Source organism: Diaphorina citri, unplaced genomic scaffold, assembly GCF_000475195.1.
Source record: "Diaphorina citri unplaced genomic scaffold, Diaci psyllid genome assembly version 1.1 scaffold1431, whole genome shotgun sequence".
NCBI lineage: Eukaryota > Metazoa > Arthropoda > Insecta > Hemiptera > Psyllidae > Diaphorina > Diaphorina citri.
Window position 1 is genome coordinate 49,129 of NW_007378857.1, and position 17,450 is coordinate 66,578.

At 35.9% G+C, this 17,450-nt stretch overlaps 2 protein-coding genes and 1 long non-coding RNA gene across 3 annotated transcripts; 1 reads left to right on the top strand and 2 right to left on the bottom strand.

The window, feature by feature from the left end:
• The first annotated feature begins 1,819 nt into the window (after positions 1 to 1,819).
• LOC103515857 (5-aminolevulinate synthase, erythroid-specific, mitochondrial) lies at positions 1,820 to 7,855 on the top strand. Its single transcript, XM_026828434.1, has 8 exons — positions 1,820 to 1,830; positions 2,186 to 2,370; positions 2,750 to 2,862; positions 3,157 to 3,388; positions 4,813 to 5,081; positions 5,476 to 5,700; positions 6,118 to 6,160; positions 7,384 to 7,855. Exons 1-8 carry the CDS (start codon positions 1,820 to 1,822, stop codon positions 7,476 to 7,478), a joined length of 1,173 nt encoding a protein of 390 aa, XP_026684235.1. The 3' UTR covers positions 7,479 to 7,855.
• An 883-nt stretch (positions 7,856 to 8,738) lies between these two features.
• On the bottom strand, positions 8,739 to 10,426 carry LOC113470191. Its single transcript, XM_026828435.1, has 3 exons — positions 10,265 to 10,426; positions 9,026 to 9,807; positions 8,739 to 8,755 (listed from the first exon to the last, which is right to left on the bottom strand). The coding sequence occupies exons 2-3, from the start codon at positions 9,675 to 9,677 to the stop codon at positions 8,739 to 8,741; spliced, it is 669 nt and encodes a 222-aa protein (XP_026684236.1). The 5' UTR covers positions 9,678 to 9,807; positions 10,265 to 10,426.
• A 4,475-nt stretch (positions 10,427 to 14,901) lies between these two features.
• Positions 14,902 to 16,523, bottom strand: LOC103515854. Its single transcript, XR_541735.3, has 2 exons — positions 15,439 to 16,523; positions 14,902 to 15,289 (listed from the first exon to the last, which is right to left on the bottom strand). It is a non-coding gene; the product is annotated as an uncharacterized LOC103515854 (long non-coding RNA).
• Positions 16,524 to 17,450: the final 927 nt, after the last annotated feature.

The following is a 17,450-nucleotide window of genomic DNA, read 5'->3' on the forward strand; positions in this document are numbered from 1 at the left end:
TTCCATCTCGAAGTTCGTAAGTACGATAGACTTTGACTTTCATTAGCTTGTCATAGGTAACAATATTGTTGGAACCTTTAGATTTCGTATTTTTGCTATATCTCGAAATTTCCTATTATTCATTTACCTACCTAAGCGTATTGGATCTTGTGCTTCAGTGTTGCTTCTGTGGAGATCCTTTTTTTTTTCTCCTGATTAGTAGATAGGCATTAATTTGGTACGGTGAATTCTCACTTTTCCTTTAATTGGAATGGTGAATTCTCACCCGGATTTCGTATTTTTGCTATATCTCGAAATTTCCCATTATTCATTTACCTAACCTAAGAGTATTGGATCTTGTGCTTCAGTGTTGCTTCTGTGGAGATCCTTTTTTTTTCTCCTGATTAGTAGATAGGCATTAATTTGGTACGGTGAATTCTCACTTTTCCTTTAATTGGAATGGTGAATTCTCACCCTAATGATTTTGCCTTTAGTAAAGGTGTATTTTCGTTTCGGGAAACTGTCCATTGCTTCAATAGAAACTGAAGCAGGGGTCAATTTCCCAGTGGCCAGTTTTCTGAAAAGAAAATATACCTCTATATTTTACTTTCATTTTTTTAATTCTCTAATAACCTTGTTAACCTCTTCTTTTAATTAGATTAACCGTACACAAAACAATAATTGAGAGATAATATGGAACTGGCCAGAAAAAAGCCTTGGTCTACTACCGCACTGAAAAGAAAATAGTACCTTGATAAAATAAGAGTAGGTTCATGACTTCTGGCTGTGGTTATGTACCGGATTGAGATGAGCTCGGACGAGGTGAGATAGGATATTGTTTCTACAGTTTAGCATTGGAGTGGTAACTTAAGCAAGGATAGCGTGGGAGTGTTGGGTATTTTTTCTAACCCTCTGTCCGGGCGGCCATGTTTAAAATTTATTTTATATTTATTTTTGTTTGCTTTGTAATTCGCTTGTTTGTAATATCTAATATAAATTTCTTAGGCCACTGGTTTTCGTGTAATGATTTACATCTGCAATATCATTTAGGAACATAAAAAAGAAAAGAAAAAAATCCCAGAGTTTCAGTAAAGTGCTTTCAGACCTAACATATATCATACCTATTCATGAATGGAAAAAACTTGTTCATGAAATTCCCACTCCGGCCGAAAATACCTCCAAGTCTAGAGTTATTGCTTGATCAAAATTTCGAATTTCCCGCCAACTTTACACGCTCATGAATGCTGTGTTAAGTTACCACATCATTTTCCACACGCCAAGAAAGGACCGGAATGGCCTATCTCAACCCGGTACAAAACCACAGCCTCTTGAAATAAAAGTGCATAGTCAGCTGATCCAAATATATTTCGCTCTTTTCCCAAAATAAACATTTTCTAGGTAGGTATGTCAGAATATGTATAATAATAAAAATAAATGGAAAGTAAAAAAGCAGATAAAGAGACTTGAGTGCCTATAGAGTCTACGTAAACCTGTAGACGACCAACAGCAGAATAGAATAGACGATGTCAATTTGAAAGACACAGACCTCGTACAAACGCCTGATCAACACTCTGCCTTTTCTGTAGGTATCTACGATGTTGAATACTATGTAACTCAGTGCTCAATCTCGTTATAAATTCGACATAGAAACGTTTCTATCATGACATGATCTCAATTAGGATTATTCGATATTCCTATTCGTTAAATATTGATCAACATTGCCAAGTAAAGTATAAAACTAATACTCGTACACTTTTACTCTTAACTTTCTGTATTAGTTTGTCCTTCAGTGTTATTATACCCCCGTACTTTATACTTAAAGCCTGAGATATTAGTTTTTATGTCAGCCAGGTAGGTGGTATACCTACCTATTGAGGTAGAAAAAAACAAGATGCCAATGCCCATAATGTGTTTAAATTTCAAACAGGTACATAAATCAAACAGGGTTACTTGTAGGCTTAGTTCTGTTCAGTACAAAGTCCCCAAAGGTGGCAGAAAATGCCTTGGGTATTAACCTTGCTCAGTGATTCCCTTCCTTACAAATTACACTAGACATGATTAAACGTTTGGCCTTGATTAAATTGATTTCAAGGGCAAGGTAAACCTAGATCCTTGCCAAATGGATTGTGCCTGAAAGCATGTGATATTGTCTTCTAATCCACTCGACCCCAATATCAAAAGATTCTCATATTCAACTATTTTTCAGGGAGGCCCTGGAGAAGTTTGGCACTGGAGCCGGAGGTACCCGTAATATTTCCGGGAACTCTCTGTTCCACGAAAAGCTGGAAGAAGATGTTGCCAAACTTCATCAGAAAGAGGCGGGCCTTGTGTTTACGTCATGCTATGTTGCCAACGATTCTACGCTGTTTACGCTGGGCAAAATGATTCCTGGTAAGAACCTACCACTTTTTAGCCACCAAAGAAAATTGTATTATTACTAAAAAAAAAGTTTGGGTGGAAGGAACTGTAACTGCTAAGGTATTATCGCCCCGAGATCGAAGAGAGAAGCAAGATAGGATAAAAGAAAGCCAGCCGTTCCGAGAACGATCATTATCCGTCCAGGATAAAATCTGCCCCGGGTGGGAATCGAACCCGCGGCCTAGTGCCTAGCGCTTGTCAAAATCAGCCCAGTATGTATTGCAGTTGCTAAGATATTGGATTCCTGAACGGGGGTAATCCGGTTCGAATACCAGCAGCGACATAAAACAAGAAGTCAGAAGAAGGCCAAATGAATTTCTTTCTCATTTTAAATTCCATTTGATCTTTTCAGGGCTTCATTACATTTCTGATGCTGGAAATCACGCTTCCATGATCCAGGGCATTCGTAACAGCAGTGCCCCCAAGATTATCTACCGTCATAACGATGTAAATCATTTGACTCAGGTATGTATGTGAAATCACCTTCCGCGAAATGCTCTATAAAAGTTTTATTTTCCTTTCGCAATTTTCCCTCTTCTGAAGCTCGTTTCCGCTCTTTTGGCTTGACAGCACTTGTTAGGCCAGCCTCTCACTATCATATCAGGTAGACCTGAGAGGCTACCTGATACCTGATGACTACACACACTATCAGGTAGACCTGACAGATACGGCTAAATAGGTCCGCCTGTCTGGTATACCTGACACCTTAGGAAAACCCTCTTCACGAAGGCCGGTCTTAGTAAAACCCTCTTTCCACAGGTGCTCGAAAATATGGACGTGAAAATCCCCAAGCTGGTTGCCTTCGAAACTGTCCACTCCATGACCGGGGCTATTTGTCCCCTTAAGGAGCTGTGTGAGGTGTCACACCAGCATGGGGCATTGACCTTTGTGGACGAAGTTCATGCTGTTGGCCTCTATGGGGAACATGGAGCCGGGATTGGTGAGAGAGATGGACAGCTGCACAATATGGACATCATCTCGGGAACTTTAGGTAACTGAACAGACGCTCTTTTAACTAGACGATTTTTGTTGGAATTCATAATTATCAACTAATTGTTAAAATTCACAACTAGGAATCGGATGGAAGAGAATGCCTTAGGCATTCCCGCCCCTGATTTAGGATTTTGTCAATATTGATTTTTCAGTTATTGTTTTGTAATTTTGAATTGTTATTTGTTTGTTTGTTTATTTGTATTATAATATCATGACAGCTCATTTGCTTGCATTTATTCTCACGAGACTGAGTGAACCCCGAAGTGGCTATCCACGCTTCCATGATCCAGGGCATCCGTAACAGCAGTGCCCCCAAGATTATCTACCGTCATAACGATGTAAATCATTTGACTCAGGTATGTGAAATCACCCTCCGCGAAATGCTCTATAAAAGCTTTATTTTCCTTTCGCAATTTTCCTTCTTCTGAACCTTGTTTCCGCTCTTTTGGCTTGACAGCACTTGTTAGGCCAGCCTCTCACTATCATATCAAGTAGACCTGAGAGGCTACCTGATACCTGATGACTACACACACTATGAGGTAGACCTGACAGATACGGCTAAATAGGTCCGCCTGTCTTGTATACCTGACACCTTAGGAAAACCCTCTTCACGAAGGCCGGTCTTAGTAAAACCCCCTTTCCACAGGTGCTCGAAAATATGGACGTGAAAATCCCCAAGCTGGTTGCCTTCGAAACTGTCCACTCCATGACCGGGGCTATTTGTCCCCTTAAGGAGCTGTGTGAGGTGTCACACCAGCATGGGGCATTGACCTTTGTGGACGAAGTTCATGCTGTTGGCCTCTATGGGGAACATGGAGCCGGGATTGGTGAGAGAGATGGACAGCTGCACAATATGGACATCATCTCGGGAACTTTAGGTAACTGAACAGACGCTCTTTTAACTAGACGATTTTTGTTGGAATTCATAATTATCAACTAATTGTTAAAATTCACAACTAGGAATCGGATGGAAGAGAATGCCTCAGGGATTCCCGCCCCTGATTTAGGATTTTGTCAATATTGATTTTTCAGTTATTGTTTTGTAATTTTGAATTGTTATTTGTTTTGTTTGTTTATTTGTATTATAATATCATGACAGCTCATTTGCTTGCATTTATTCTCACGAGACTGAGTGAACCCCGAAGTGGCTATCAGAACGTGCTCAGAAGTTTTATTATTATTTACTTTAGAGGTTTTAACAGAGGGAACTGTAACTCTCGAGGTCTTATCGTCCCGAAATCGAAGTGAAAAGGACAGGATAGGAGAAAGCGTAAGTTTCGTTTTCGGCTCGCTTTCTTTCTGTTTTAAGATACAGTCCCCTCTGTGCAAGAATCGAACTCGCGACTTAGCGCGCTTTCAAGGCAAGCGCGTTACCCTCATAACTAGTTCTTTTTTCCTAAATGTATTTAATTCCTCCGACAGGCAAAGCATTCGGGAACATCGGAGGCTACATCGTGGGAACAAAAAACTTCATCGACACCATTCGTAGCTACGCTGCCGGGTTCATTTTCACCACTTCTCTCCCGCCCACCGTTCTAGCTGGGGCCCGGGAAGCTATCCGTATTCTGAGCTCTCAGGAGGGCGTAGAACTTCGCGCCAAACACCAGGATATTGTGGCGTACCTGAGAAACGAGCTGATCCAGATTGGATTCCCTGTGGAACATACGCCCTCCCATATCATTCCTATCAAGGTGAGAGTCTTTTTTTCCTGACAGGAGTGTAGTTACCTACCAAGGGCCGATCGATGAATGGATTTAGGTCGGGTCAGGGCCACAAAGTAACTACTAAGATCTTATCGTTCCGAAATCGAAGAGAGAAAGAGGTCAAAATAGGAGAGAGCCAGTCAGCTCTCCCAAGATCAGACCTTACCTGTTGAGGATAAAGTTCGCCCCGGGCGGGAATCGAATCCTCCAGCTAACGCTTGCAAAGCAGACGCGCTACCGACCAAGCTAACTAGGCTGGCAATCAAATCAGTATCTTTGATTTCTGCTATATTAACAACCTCCGTGGCCAAATAAATTTTCGAAAGAGTACGTAAGTATAGGAACCTAGCTTCAAATAATTAACGAAACTTTTTTCTTTTAGATTGGAAACCCGGCATTGAACACGAAAATCTGTGATATGTTGCTCAAGGAGAAGGGCCACTATGTGCAGCCTATTAATTACCCCACTGTCCCCGTGGGGGAGGAGAAGATACGTCTGGCTCCCACTCCATTCCATACCCGAGAAATGATCGATAAATTTGTGACGGATCTGTTGGCCGTTTGGAAATCTCTGGACCTACCTCTGTCTGGTCTAACTTGCGCACAGGTGAATATATTATTATTTATTATTTTATTTCATCTTATTCTTTCACAAGTTCAACAAGCCTTGAGCTGAATCCTCTTCGTCTAACGATGATCGCCTTGTAAACATGAGGGAATTTAATTACAAATAACCTTAGTTCTAAGGGAGGAATGGTAACTAAACAAGTAAGTGAAGTAGACAAAGTTGCCATTTCTCCCTTACTGTCGATATGGAGCTTCATAATTACTGAATCTTAAATAGATCATAGCGACCACTGTCAGCACTTAGAGGTAATTATTGGGTATATGGATCAAATTGGATATTTTGAAAAATCCTACAATTCTGCTAACTACAATGACAGTTAATGCTGTTAACATATAGAAATTTATAATTAAATTTAATACTCCTTGTTAATTATGTATTTTCTGTTCTTTCTTTCAGGAATGTACTTTCTGCAAAAAGCCTGTTCTGTTCAAGCACTTCGAAGAACGTGTTAATTCTGCTAACTACAATGACAGTTACAATGCTGCTAACATATAGAAATTTATAATTAAATTTAATACTTCTTGTTAATTATGTATTTTCTGTTCTTTCTTTCAGGAATGTACTTTCTGCAAAAAGCCTGTTCTGTTCAAGCACTTCGAAGAACGTGTAGATCATAGCGACCACTGTCAGCACTTAGAGGTAATTATTGGGTATATGGATCAAATTGGATATTTTGAAAAATCCTATAATTCTGCAATAAATCCGCCAGCTGTTCACGTCTTTCATCTTCCTCTCTAACAGTATAATCTACAAAGTTCTTCTCCAGAGTTACTACAGTGATCTCTTCGTCATTAGTAGGCTCTTGGTCCAGCTTGCGACTCAACAGTTGTTTCAGATATTCAGAGAGAAATATCTTTTCCGCAATGCCAGTCTCAGCATCTACTAATTGCCTTTGCATATGACGAATAGCAATAGGAGGTTCTTCTGAATCCTCTGTTGGAATCAAACTGACAATTTCTTGGGAACTCTCAATTAAGTAAATGAATTGATCTGGTCTCATTATATTAAGTGGATCATCCTCCTCGTGTAAGTCAGTTTGCTCTGCTGTACTACTTTCTTGAGGAAAGCCTAAGAGATGTCTTTCAGGCAAAACAAAATCGCACTTGGGACATTCACGTTCAGTATTCTGATACATGCAAAACAAGCAGAATGTATGCCCACATCCCAATGTATAATACAATTGTTCCAGAAGTATACAGCACTTGTCACAGTAATATACTCTATCAGCTCTCTCAAGAGGTTTAGAGGCATCATTTAGTACGGAAAATACACAGGTTGCCGACTCTTGATTTGGGTCAGTTTCTTCAATGGTAACATAAGAAGGAATTTGTTCAAACTCTTCTATATTGACTTGAGTGTAAACTTGGTCTGGAAAAGTAATAATGTTCGGAATATTGGAAGTGTTTATGTCTTCAGTACTCATAGCAGAATAATCCATCTTTGAAGTATCTATATCTTCAGTACTCATGTTATAGGAATGCCACATTGAAGTATCTATATCTTCAGTACTCATGTTTATAACCGAAGTACTCATGTTTATATCCGAAGTACTCATGTTTACGTCTAAAGTACTCATGTCTGGAATACTCATGTTTACGTCCGAAATATTCATATCTACGGCATTCTTAGCAGGCAGCACAACACTACATTGGGGACATGCAAAAGAACGTGTTCATTCTAAACTGGGTACTAAGACACCATCATTCCACCCCTGTATGATTCCAAACTGCCCTCAATTAGCAGCTCCAGCTTCTTAGATTTCAAAAAATAAAAAAAATATGGTTGTGGGTTTTTCAATTTAAATAATTATTTCTTTCGTCTCGCTATCATAAAGTTCAAAGTCAATTTATCAATTTTGGCATATTCAACAATTTATTCTTCGATTTGGGAATAAGGTTGTAGATTTATGATTTCTTGTGATATGAGGGTTTTATTTATTGGGTTTCAAAAACACTTATGAAATTTAAATTTCGTTATACAGTATTGACTCTTTTGAAAAGTTAAAAAACGATCATTGTTCGTTCCTTATTCATTGTTCCCCCTTGTTCAGATTTCTTTCATGTTTCGTTTCACCTCCAGTTATCGTTACCAATATTATTATATTTATTCAATAAAAAATTATAAAAAAAACCAACCAGTTTGTTTTTATTTTATTTTAATAATCTTGGTACTACTATCACACTATTATTAGATAGGTATATATTTAAACTGTTGAGAATTCATTCTGAAAAAGTAACAAGAGAGATCTTATCCAAAGTAAATTAAACACAGAACTTCATGTGTTCATCAAAAATTTATTTTCAAATAGGTAACAAAATATGACAGAAGTCTTTCCTATATATATAAAAAAAAATGAGATTAATAAGGGTAATAAAAAGTACTACTCCTTGTAATATAAATAGTAAATGGAAATCAGTCAAAAGTTTGTAAAGAGGATTAGATGAAGGTATAATTTTGTACTCTCGATTTCATATTTAATATTATTTGATAATTAGGAGGGAAAATATATATCCAAAGTCTAATTATGTATTGACTTTGAGCATGTAATAAAATATAAATATAAGAAAAAGTAACTTTTGAATCCAACTTTGTTGGAGTACATTTGTAGGAGGTAGTGGAATAGAGAATAATATCACATAGGTAGTTGTTGATTAGATTAGAATATGTAGGATAGAAGATAAACAAACATGAACAAAATAATAAAGTACAGAAAGTAAAAACCTTCGTGAGGTCTAAAAAAGATTGTCGAGCATTTTTTAAGAAAGAAAAAAAATGCTGGAAATTTTAAAGCAGCAAACAAACAAAGGAACATAAACTTTGGGTAAAAAAAAAAAAAAAAAAAAAAAAAAAAAAAAAAAAAAAAAAAAAAAAAAAAAAAAAAAAAAAAAAAAATAACAACAAAAACAGGGTTAAGGCTTTTGTTTGTAACTAAATTTGTTGGCAGATTTGTGGTGGTAAAAAAAAATCTACTTGATCAATGGTTATAAAAAGGATAGCAGTAATAGGAACAAGGAATGTCACAGGGAGGACAACCCTTTATCACAAGTAAGAAATGGGTACTATTTAACCCAGTCCCAGGAAGTGTAAAGAAAGTAATATAGATACTACTTTTTTTTAATAGGTAAATCTGAAGAATAAATAAAAAAAGCGAAACGATTAATTCTCGCACAATGGCTATAAATAAACGTCAGTCTTATAACAAAAACGGTTGAAAAAAAAGTAATATTTTGGGGGAGAACAAAAAATGAACATTTACATAAAACCTTTCAGAAAAAAAAAAAAAAAAAAAAAAAAATAAAAGGACATGCAAAACCATTATCTTTAAAAGCACATTCCCAACAAAGTGCATGTGTGCACCAGGAGATGTAATTTGACTTTTCGAGCTGAAGTTTATGGCACTGGTCACATTGTAACAATCTGGTTCGGACAAGAGGATCAATTGCTTTTTTTACACCTAGAGAACTTCCAGGCACCTGAAGTATTTCATATTGCTCCTTGCTGAGATCAACATCAAATTGTACAGTAAAATCCGACGAACTCAAGACTGGCAAAACGAAACTACACTTGGCACATGCATATTTATTATGTTCTCTGTAACACTGGCAGCAGAATGTGTGTCCACACGACGAAGTGTATCGTACCTGCTGCAAAGGCTTCCAGCAACTATCACAGATGAATTTTATAGGTCTCTTGAATGGAATTGGATCAAACCTGTTAGGCACTTGCTCTTCATGAACAACAGTATCAATTTGTATGGAATAATCCGAAGTACTTATGTCAGGGAACATAACATCAGTACTTATGTCAGGGAAAGCAGCATCACACTTGAGACAATTAAGTGCAGTAGATTCATACAGACATTCATAACAGAATGTATGCCCACAAGAGGTGTAATATGGTTTAGCAACAACTTTGGAACAATTCTCACAGAAAATTTCTCTTGAGACGTCTGTCATTGCAGTTATTTCTTGATTTGCTGTATCAATTTTATCACAATTAAATGTATGAAGTTTACAGACCGGTCCCGAGTTGATTATTCTTGGAAGAGCTCTGGGATTACCTATGTTGGACACGGTATTGACATATCTGTAACATACATTTAGAAAGCTTTAGTACCTATTCAGTAATAAAGGAAAAAATCAAAATTAATAGGAAATAGAAATATATATTATACCTATAGTAATGATTACTTATCCATAATTATGTTTGCATGTACAAATATTGTTTTTTTATTTATTTATTTATTTTTTCTTCCCAAGAAATCAGTCTATGTAGGTATTGTAGGTACTTCAATTTTCAAGTTTCAACTGGCCCCATATATATATTTGAATAGTAACTTCTAGCTTCAACTACATTACTTCTATTTTAATTTGCTGTATTTTCAACTTTCAATAATGTACTACCTACTCAATTGTTGGAAAAATATCAAATGGAAGAAAGATACAAAGTAACTTTAAGTAATTTGTTACTACTTAAAGCAAATGAAAAAAAAGTAATCTACTATAGACTTTTCCCTCCATTCTGTATTTAATACCTTACTTACCTTGTAAATAATCTTTCTGTAGTACATGTTCTGGATCAATTGCTTGATTTTTTTCCTCCTCCTTCTTCTTGGTTTCAAAACTCTACGTTCTGCTATATGATGTACACAATTACTTTTCAAGACTTGAGTGATTCCCAACTTACTGATACCAACAATAAAGTTACCAACATAATCATCCAATAAGATGGTCGCTAATCCCTTAGTTTTCAAGGTTTAGATAGATTGTATGTTCTTATATATTATTTTGTTCAAAAGAAAATACATCTCAAAAGTTATTTAACATTATTTAATATAAATTATCACAAAAATAGATTGTAAGTCTCCTAGGTCAAATGTTGAAGTCAAGTGTGAAACACTCCTAGGAATCTCGGATAAAAATTCCAACGAAATCGCGAAATTTGTTCATTTTTTTCATGTTTGATCTTCGGTTTCCGGAACCTACTAAAAAGAAGGTAAAGTTCCAGTTTTGTAATCACAAATTATAACAGTAAAATGTCAATACTTTGCATTGTAAATTTGGAGTTCTAAGGTTTCAATAGTATATTATCATTTTCCTTTCTATACATAAAGGTACGAGTAATCCTACCTAATATTATTATTATTATTATTTATGAGAATCAAGTAGGTAATAATATGTACTTATATGAATTATTACAACTAAGATATTTGTATATGTATGTATTTCGAAACCTAGAATGAATGATGATAAAGCAACGGCGCCTAAACAAATCATTTAAATTCCAGACGTGATAGGCTATATCTTAACTTTATGTAGCTCTACTAGGTATTTTTATACATTACCTAAAATTTAGGTACGTTGGTATTACACGTTATCTTGCGTTCAAACACTTCGGGAACAGGATAAGAGTTAAAAATAGATTGACGAAATATTTTAAATTGCGAAACAAATGTCTGGTTAGATATTAAATAGGAGGAATCTTCAACTCAAAGAGTGAAAAGAATTTCTGTATTGCTTGAAATTATTTTGTATTGCACTTGATTGACATGCTTAGAGCTAATGTATAAAAACTAAAGGTTAACTTCGGGTCAAGGTAAAATGGTTGATGTTGGACGAATAGAATTTCAGTTGAAATAAATAGAACCATTTCCCCAGAACTATCGCAAAAATCGAAGAGGAAATTTAATATTATGGTGGAGGCAGTGAGGTCTTTCAAAGGTGAGGTCTTTCAAAGGAAAGAAAACTAGAGGCAAATCCGGGTTCAATTCTTGGTGTGTCGTGTGGTCTTTCAAAGGAAAGAAAACTAGAGGCAAATCCGGGTTCAATTCTTGGTGTGTCGAAAATATTCGACTAATCTTCCCAGAAGAGTAAATTCGCCAAGGGTTCTTTAGCACGGAACACTTAGGATAAAGCCATAAGAACCCTCTCAAACGATGAAGTTACTGCAGAGAAGAATTAAAATGGTACTGGTTATTTCAGGATGTTCCTTAAAAACAATTATAATTACCTTAGATGTTAAGAAAATTGCTGTGACCTTTAATAAATCCGCCAGCTGTTCACGTCTTTCATCTTCCTCTCTAATAGTATAATCTACAAAGTTCTTCTCCAGAGTTACTACAGTGATCTCTTCGTCATTAGTAGGCTCTTGGTCCAGCTTGCGACTCAACAGTTGTTTCAGATATTCAGAGAGAAATATCTTTTCCGCAATGCCAGTCTCAGCATCTACTAATTGCCTTTGCATATGACGAATAGCAATAGGAGGTTCTTCTGAATCCTCTGTTGGAATCAAACTGACAATTTCTTGGGAACTCTCAATTAAGTAAATGAATTGATCTGGTCTCATTATATTAAGTGGATCATCCTCCTCGTGTAAGTCAGTTTGCTCTGCTGTACTACTTTCTTGAGGAAAGCCTAAGAGATGTCTTTCAGGCAAAACAAAATCGCACTTGGGACATTCACGTTCAGTATTCTGATACATGCAAAACAAGCAGAATGTATGCCCACATCCCAATGTATAATACAATTGTTCCAGAAGTATACAGCACTTGTCACAGTAATATACTCTATCAGCTCTCTCAAGAGGTTTAGAGGCATCATTTAGTACGGAAAATACACAGGTTGCCGACTCTTGATTTGGGTCAGTTTCTTCAATGGTAACATAAGAAGGAATTTGTTCAAACTCTTCTATATTGACTTGAGTGTAAACTTGGTCTGGAAAAGTAATAATGTTCGGAATATTTGAAGTGTTTATGTCTTCAGTACTCATAGCAGAATAATCCATCTTTGAAGTATCTATATCTTCAGTACTCATGTTATAGGAATGCCACATTGAAGTATCTATATCTTCAGTACTCATGTTTATAACCGAAGTACTCATGTTTATATCCGAAGTACTCATGTTTACGTCTAAAGTACTCATGTCTGGAATACTCATGTTTACGTCCGAAATATTCATATCTACGGCATTCTTAGCAGGCAGCACAACACTACATTGGGGACATGCAAAACCATTATCTTTAAAAGCACATTCCCAACAAAGTGCATGTGTGCACCAGGAGATGTAATTTGACTTTTCGAGCTGAAGTTTATGGCACTGGTCACATTGTAACAATCTGGTTCGGACAAGAGGATCAATTGCTTTTTTTACACCTAGAGAACTTCCAGGCACCTGAAGTATTTCATATTGCTCCTTGCTGAGATCAACATCAAATTGTACAGTAAAATCCGACGAACTCAAGACTGGCAAAACGAAACTACACTTGGCACATGCATATTTATTATGTTCTCTGTAACACTGGCAGCAGAATGTGTGTCCACACGACGAAGTGTATCGTACCTGCTGCAAAGGCTTCCAGCAACTATCACAGATGAATTTTATAGGTCTCTTGAATGGAATTGGATCAAACCTGTTAGGCACTTGCTCTTCATGAACAACAGTATCAATTTGTATGGAATAATCCGAAGTACTTATGTCAGGGAACATAACATCAGTACTTATGTCAGGGAAAGCAGCATCACACTTGAGACAATTAAGTGCAGTAGATTCATACAGACATTCATAACAGAATGTATGCCCACAAGAGGTGTAATATGGTTTAGCAACAACTTTGGAACAATTCTCACAGAAAATTTCTCTTGAGACGTCTGTCATTGCAGTTATTTCTTGATTTGCTGTATCAATTTTATCACAATTAAATGTATGAAGTTTACAGACCGGTCCAGAGTTGATTATTCTTGGAAGAGCTCTGGGATTACCTATGTTGGACACGGTGTTGACATATCTGTAACATACATTTAGAAAGCTTTAGTACCTATTCAGTAATAAAGGAAAAAATCAAAATTAATAGGAAATAGAAATATATATTATGAATCTTGCGATTGTACCTAGGTACAACCAGAACATAGTGTAAATACACTGAAATTTAAAAGTTTTACAGAGACGAAATGTTCCCTTCAAACAGTAAAAAGAAAATAATTGCAATTCCCCTAGAACGAAATGTAAATAAAAGAAAGACTTGTCCTTATAATAATTTTATCTGCACACAAGCATCGGATGTTAGATTTAAAAACAAAGTTATCCGTTCTAATAACTCAGTAACCATAGTAACCCCACAATTAAAATTTGTGTATGCTTTACTAACAAACTGTACGTCTTAGGGTTAGGTACTATTCATAATTATGTACTAACTTCTCTCCCCCTAGGAACCTATAGGTAATTTGGGACTAAAACTGTCCACTGAAGCTGATGACTGTTTAGTGTCCACTATCGCCGACTTCAAGCTTCTGTACTTTAGATAGCAGGGTCTCGCCACCACTTCGATAGAAGTGGTCAAAGGATTCAGACGTTTTCTGTACATAGTGAATGACCTATTGGATTTTAAGATAATTATGTAGAGTGAGAGTCTACTAGGATCTTTTGCCAAGACTTTCGGTTTGACTTTTCACTCTTGACGAGAGTGTACACCAGGCTTAACAATCCAAGAAAACAACGTAAAAAAAAGAATGGATAAATGCGAATGAGCAAGCAAACTGACAGAGCTATGTTTATGTTAAAGCCCATAAACATTAAAGTTCCTGGCTAAAATCTTGCGATTGTACCTAGGTACAACCATAGTGTAAATACACTGAAATTTAAAAGTTTTACAGAGACGAAATGTTCCCTTCAAACAGTAAAAAGAAAATAATTGCAATTCCCCTAGAACGAAATGTAAATAAAAGAAAGACTTGTCCTTATAATAATTTTATCTGCACACAAGCATCGGATGTTAGATTTAAAAACAAAGTTATCTGTTCTAATAACTCAGTAACCACAGTAACCCCACAATTAAAATTTGTGTATGCTTTACTAACAAACTGTACGTCTTAGGGTTAGGTACTATTCATAATTATGTACTAACTTCTCTCCCCCTAGGAACCTATAGGTAATTTGGGACTAAAACTGTCCACTGAAGCTGATGACTGTTTAGTGTCCACTATCGCCGACTTCAAGCTTCTGTACTTTAGATAGCAGGGTCTCGCCACCGTTCTAATAACTCAGTAACCATAGTAACCCCACAATTAAAATTTGTGTATGCTTTACTAACAAACTGTACGTCTTAGGGTTAGGTACTATTCATAATTATGTACTAGCTTCTATCCCCCTAGGTAAAACTGTCCACTGAAGCTGATGACTGTTTAGTGTCCACTATCGCCGACTTCAAGCTTCTGTACTTTAGATAGCAGGGTCTCGCCACCACTTCGATAGAAGTGGTCAAAGGATTCAGACGTTTTCTGTACATAGTGAATGACCTATTGGATTTTAAGATAATTATGTAGAGTGAGAGTCTACTAGGATCTTTTGCCAAGACTTTCGGTTTGACTTTTCACTCTTGACGAGAGTGTACACCAGGCTTAACAATCCAAGAAAACAACGTAAAAAAAAGAATGGATAAATGCGAATGAGCAAGCAAACTGACAGAGCTATGTTTATGTTAAAGCCCATAAACATTAAAGTTCCTGGCTATTAATAGAACTTTATATTTTCATAACGCATTCTTCTACAGTTTGAGTTCATATTTTATAAGAACCTAGGCAGCCAAATTAGTAGAGGGGGTTCCAATAATATTAGATACCTAATATTACAGGTCAAAATGCATTGAAGGATCGACTATCAATATAGGGGTTCATTTTCATCAAAACAAAACTTCATTTTTTTTTGTCCCCTTAATATAAGAACCGTTGCATTTTGTCATTAATGAGGGTACTTCAAGCTGTACTAATTATTATGGTAAAAAAGGCAATACGTCAATGTCTGGCAAAAATTTATATAATAATAATTACGTAACATAAAATAATCAAACATTTCATGTTATGACTTGAGATTGGAGGGACTTAATGCGTTAGCCTCTTCTGACTAAAACTACTGCTATAAGGCAAGTGCCACACCAATTTAACATTCGATGCATTAGCACATCTTTTATTTTCATAACTAATTGCCTGATATATACGTTCATCCAGAGCTCATCAAACGGTGTGTTGCAATTACGTAGGAGAGTATCACGAGAAAATCTAAGGTGAGGTGAAAAGAAAAAGTTTGAATAGCACTGCTCTAGTTTTACTATTACATTAAAGTAAAAATTATCTTCGTCTACATTGTTGATAATTAATGAAGTTGAAGGGATAAAGAAAATGGCTCATTTGCATTGAAGCGAACACATGTTTGAAAAAACTATGTACGAGTATTATTATATCTAAGTTTAAATTACTCTTTCAAACACTAAGGGTATACAAAAATATAAATGGACAAACAATATGATTCGATAATTTTTATCTACCAAAGTTTTTTCAACGATAATATTCATAAGTGGGTAGAAAAAAACACATGGAATACGTGAAATATAACAATCTAAATAGCACACTGAAGTAATAAAATAGTGAGCAAATGGTGAACCACACAAGAAAAATATAAATGCTATCACGGATAAGGGAAACAGGCAATAAGTCCTTGCGAGACTTCTTACATCTCTGCTGAACAAATCCTAGCAACCTAACATTAAGTAGCAAACCAATCACATAAAATATTGCCAATAGGCAAACAAATAAGTACATAGCATTGTTTCACATTTTTAAAAGTATATTCAGTTCCTATCACAATTTGGTGACGTCTTTTGTTCGAAATCTGTTCAACGTTTCAAACTCTCTAACTTTAAAATTAATTCCAAGTACTGTTTACTGAAAATAAAGGACAGATTTATTTAGCTTGCTTGACCTGTGAATCTGATTTTAGAAAAAGTTTCGAGTTTGTCTTGTATTTTTATTAAATTTTCACCTCTTCACCTTCTTTTTATCTTCTTGGATATTGTTCTTCTCACAATGTGCTCTAAAGTTTCTGGATTTTCATCAGAAATAAATAGGTGGTATTTCATCTATTCTTGCAGTGGCTGAGATGAAAGTTGGAAAGTGCAATACCAATCTTAGATCAGTCCTAGTTATGTTCACTTTTATCTGAGTTTAGGCCACATAAACTTGTTAGTAACACACACTTCATGCATAATTATATTGATAAGCATGAACTTACGATTGCCATTTGCCTTTTTTATTCAGCCTTAACTTTTAGCTCAAGGTGGGTTATTGACATTAAAATTGACAGATGTCAATGGAAGGCGGGGAAGGCTATGCCATTTTTCGTAAGTTCTCGCGTAAGTATGTCGTAATACAAGTTGTTTATGTTAATTCTATTAGCAAACAAGAGATATGTACTTGACATCTTGAATAAATAAGTAACTGGGTAGGTATACGTATACGAGTATGTTATCTGATGACATTTTACGTGTACAGTTAGAACTTCGAATGATTAGAAAAAAAACACCCTGTTAACTTGTGGTTGTGAATGTCATAGTTTCATCTACTAGAAAAAAGCTTTCACAGGGAAAAAACATTTTGACGTGTGCAGTCGAGCGAAATTCCCCCATATTTTTTTTCCCTAACATAAAATGATTGAACTTCTTATCTAACTTTTTCGATAGTGCTATACGGCGTATTAGATAATACAGGTTTTAGGTACACCCTGTTAACTTGTGGTTGTAAATGTCATAGTTTCATCTACTATTTAGAAAGAAGCTTTCACAGGGAAAAAACATTTTGACGTGTGCAGTCGAGCGAAATTCCCCCATATTTTTTTCCCTAACATAAAATGATTGAACTTCTTATCTAACTTTTTCGATAGTGCTATACGGCGTATTAGATAAT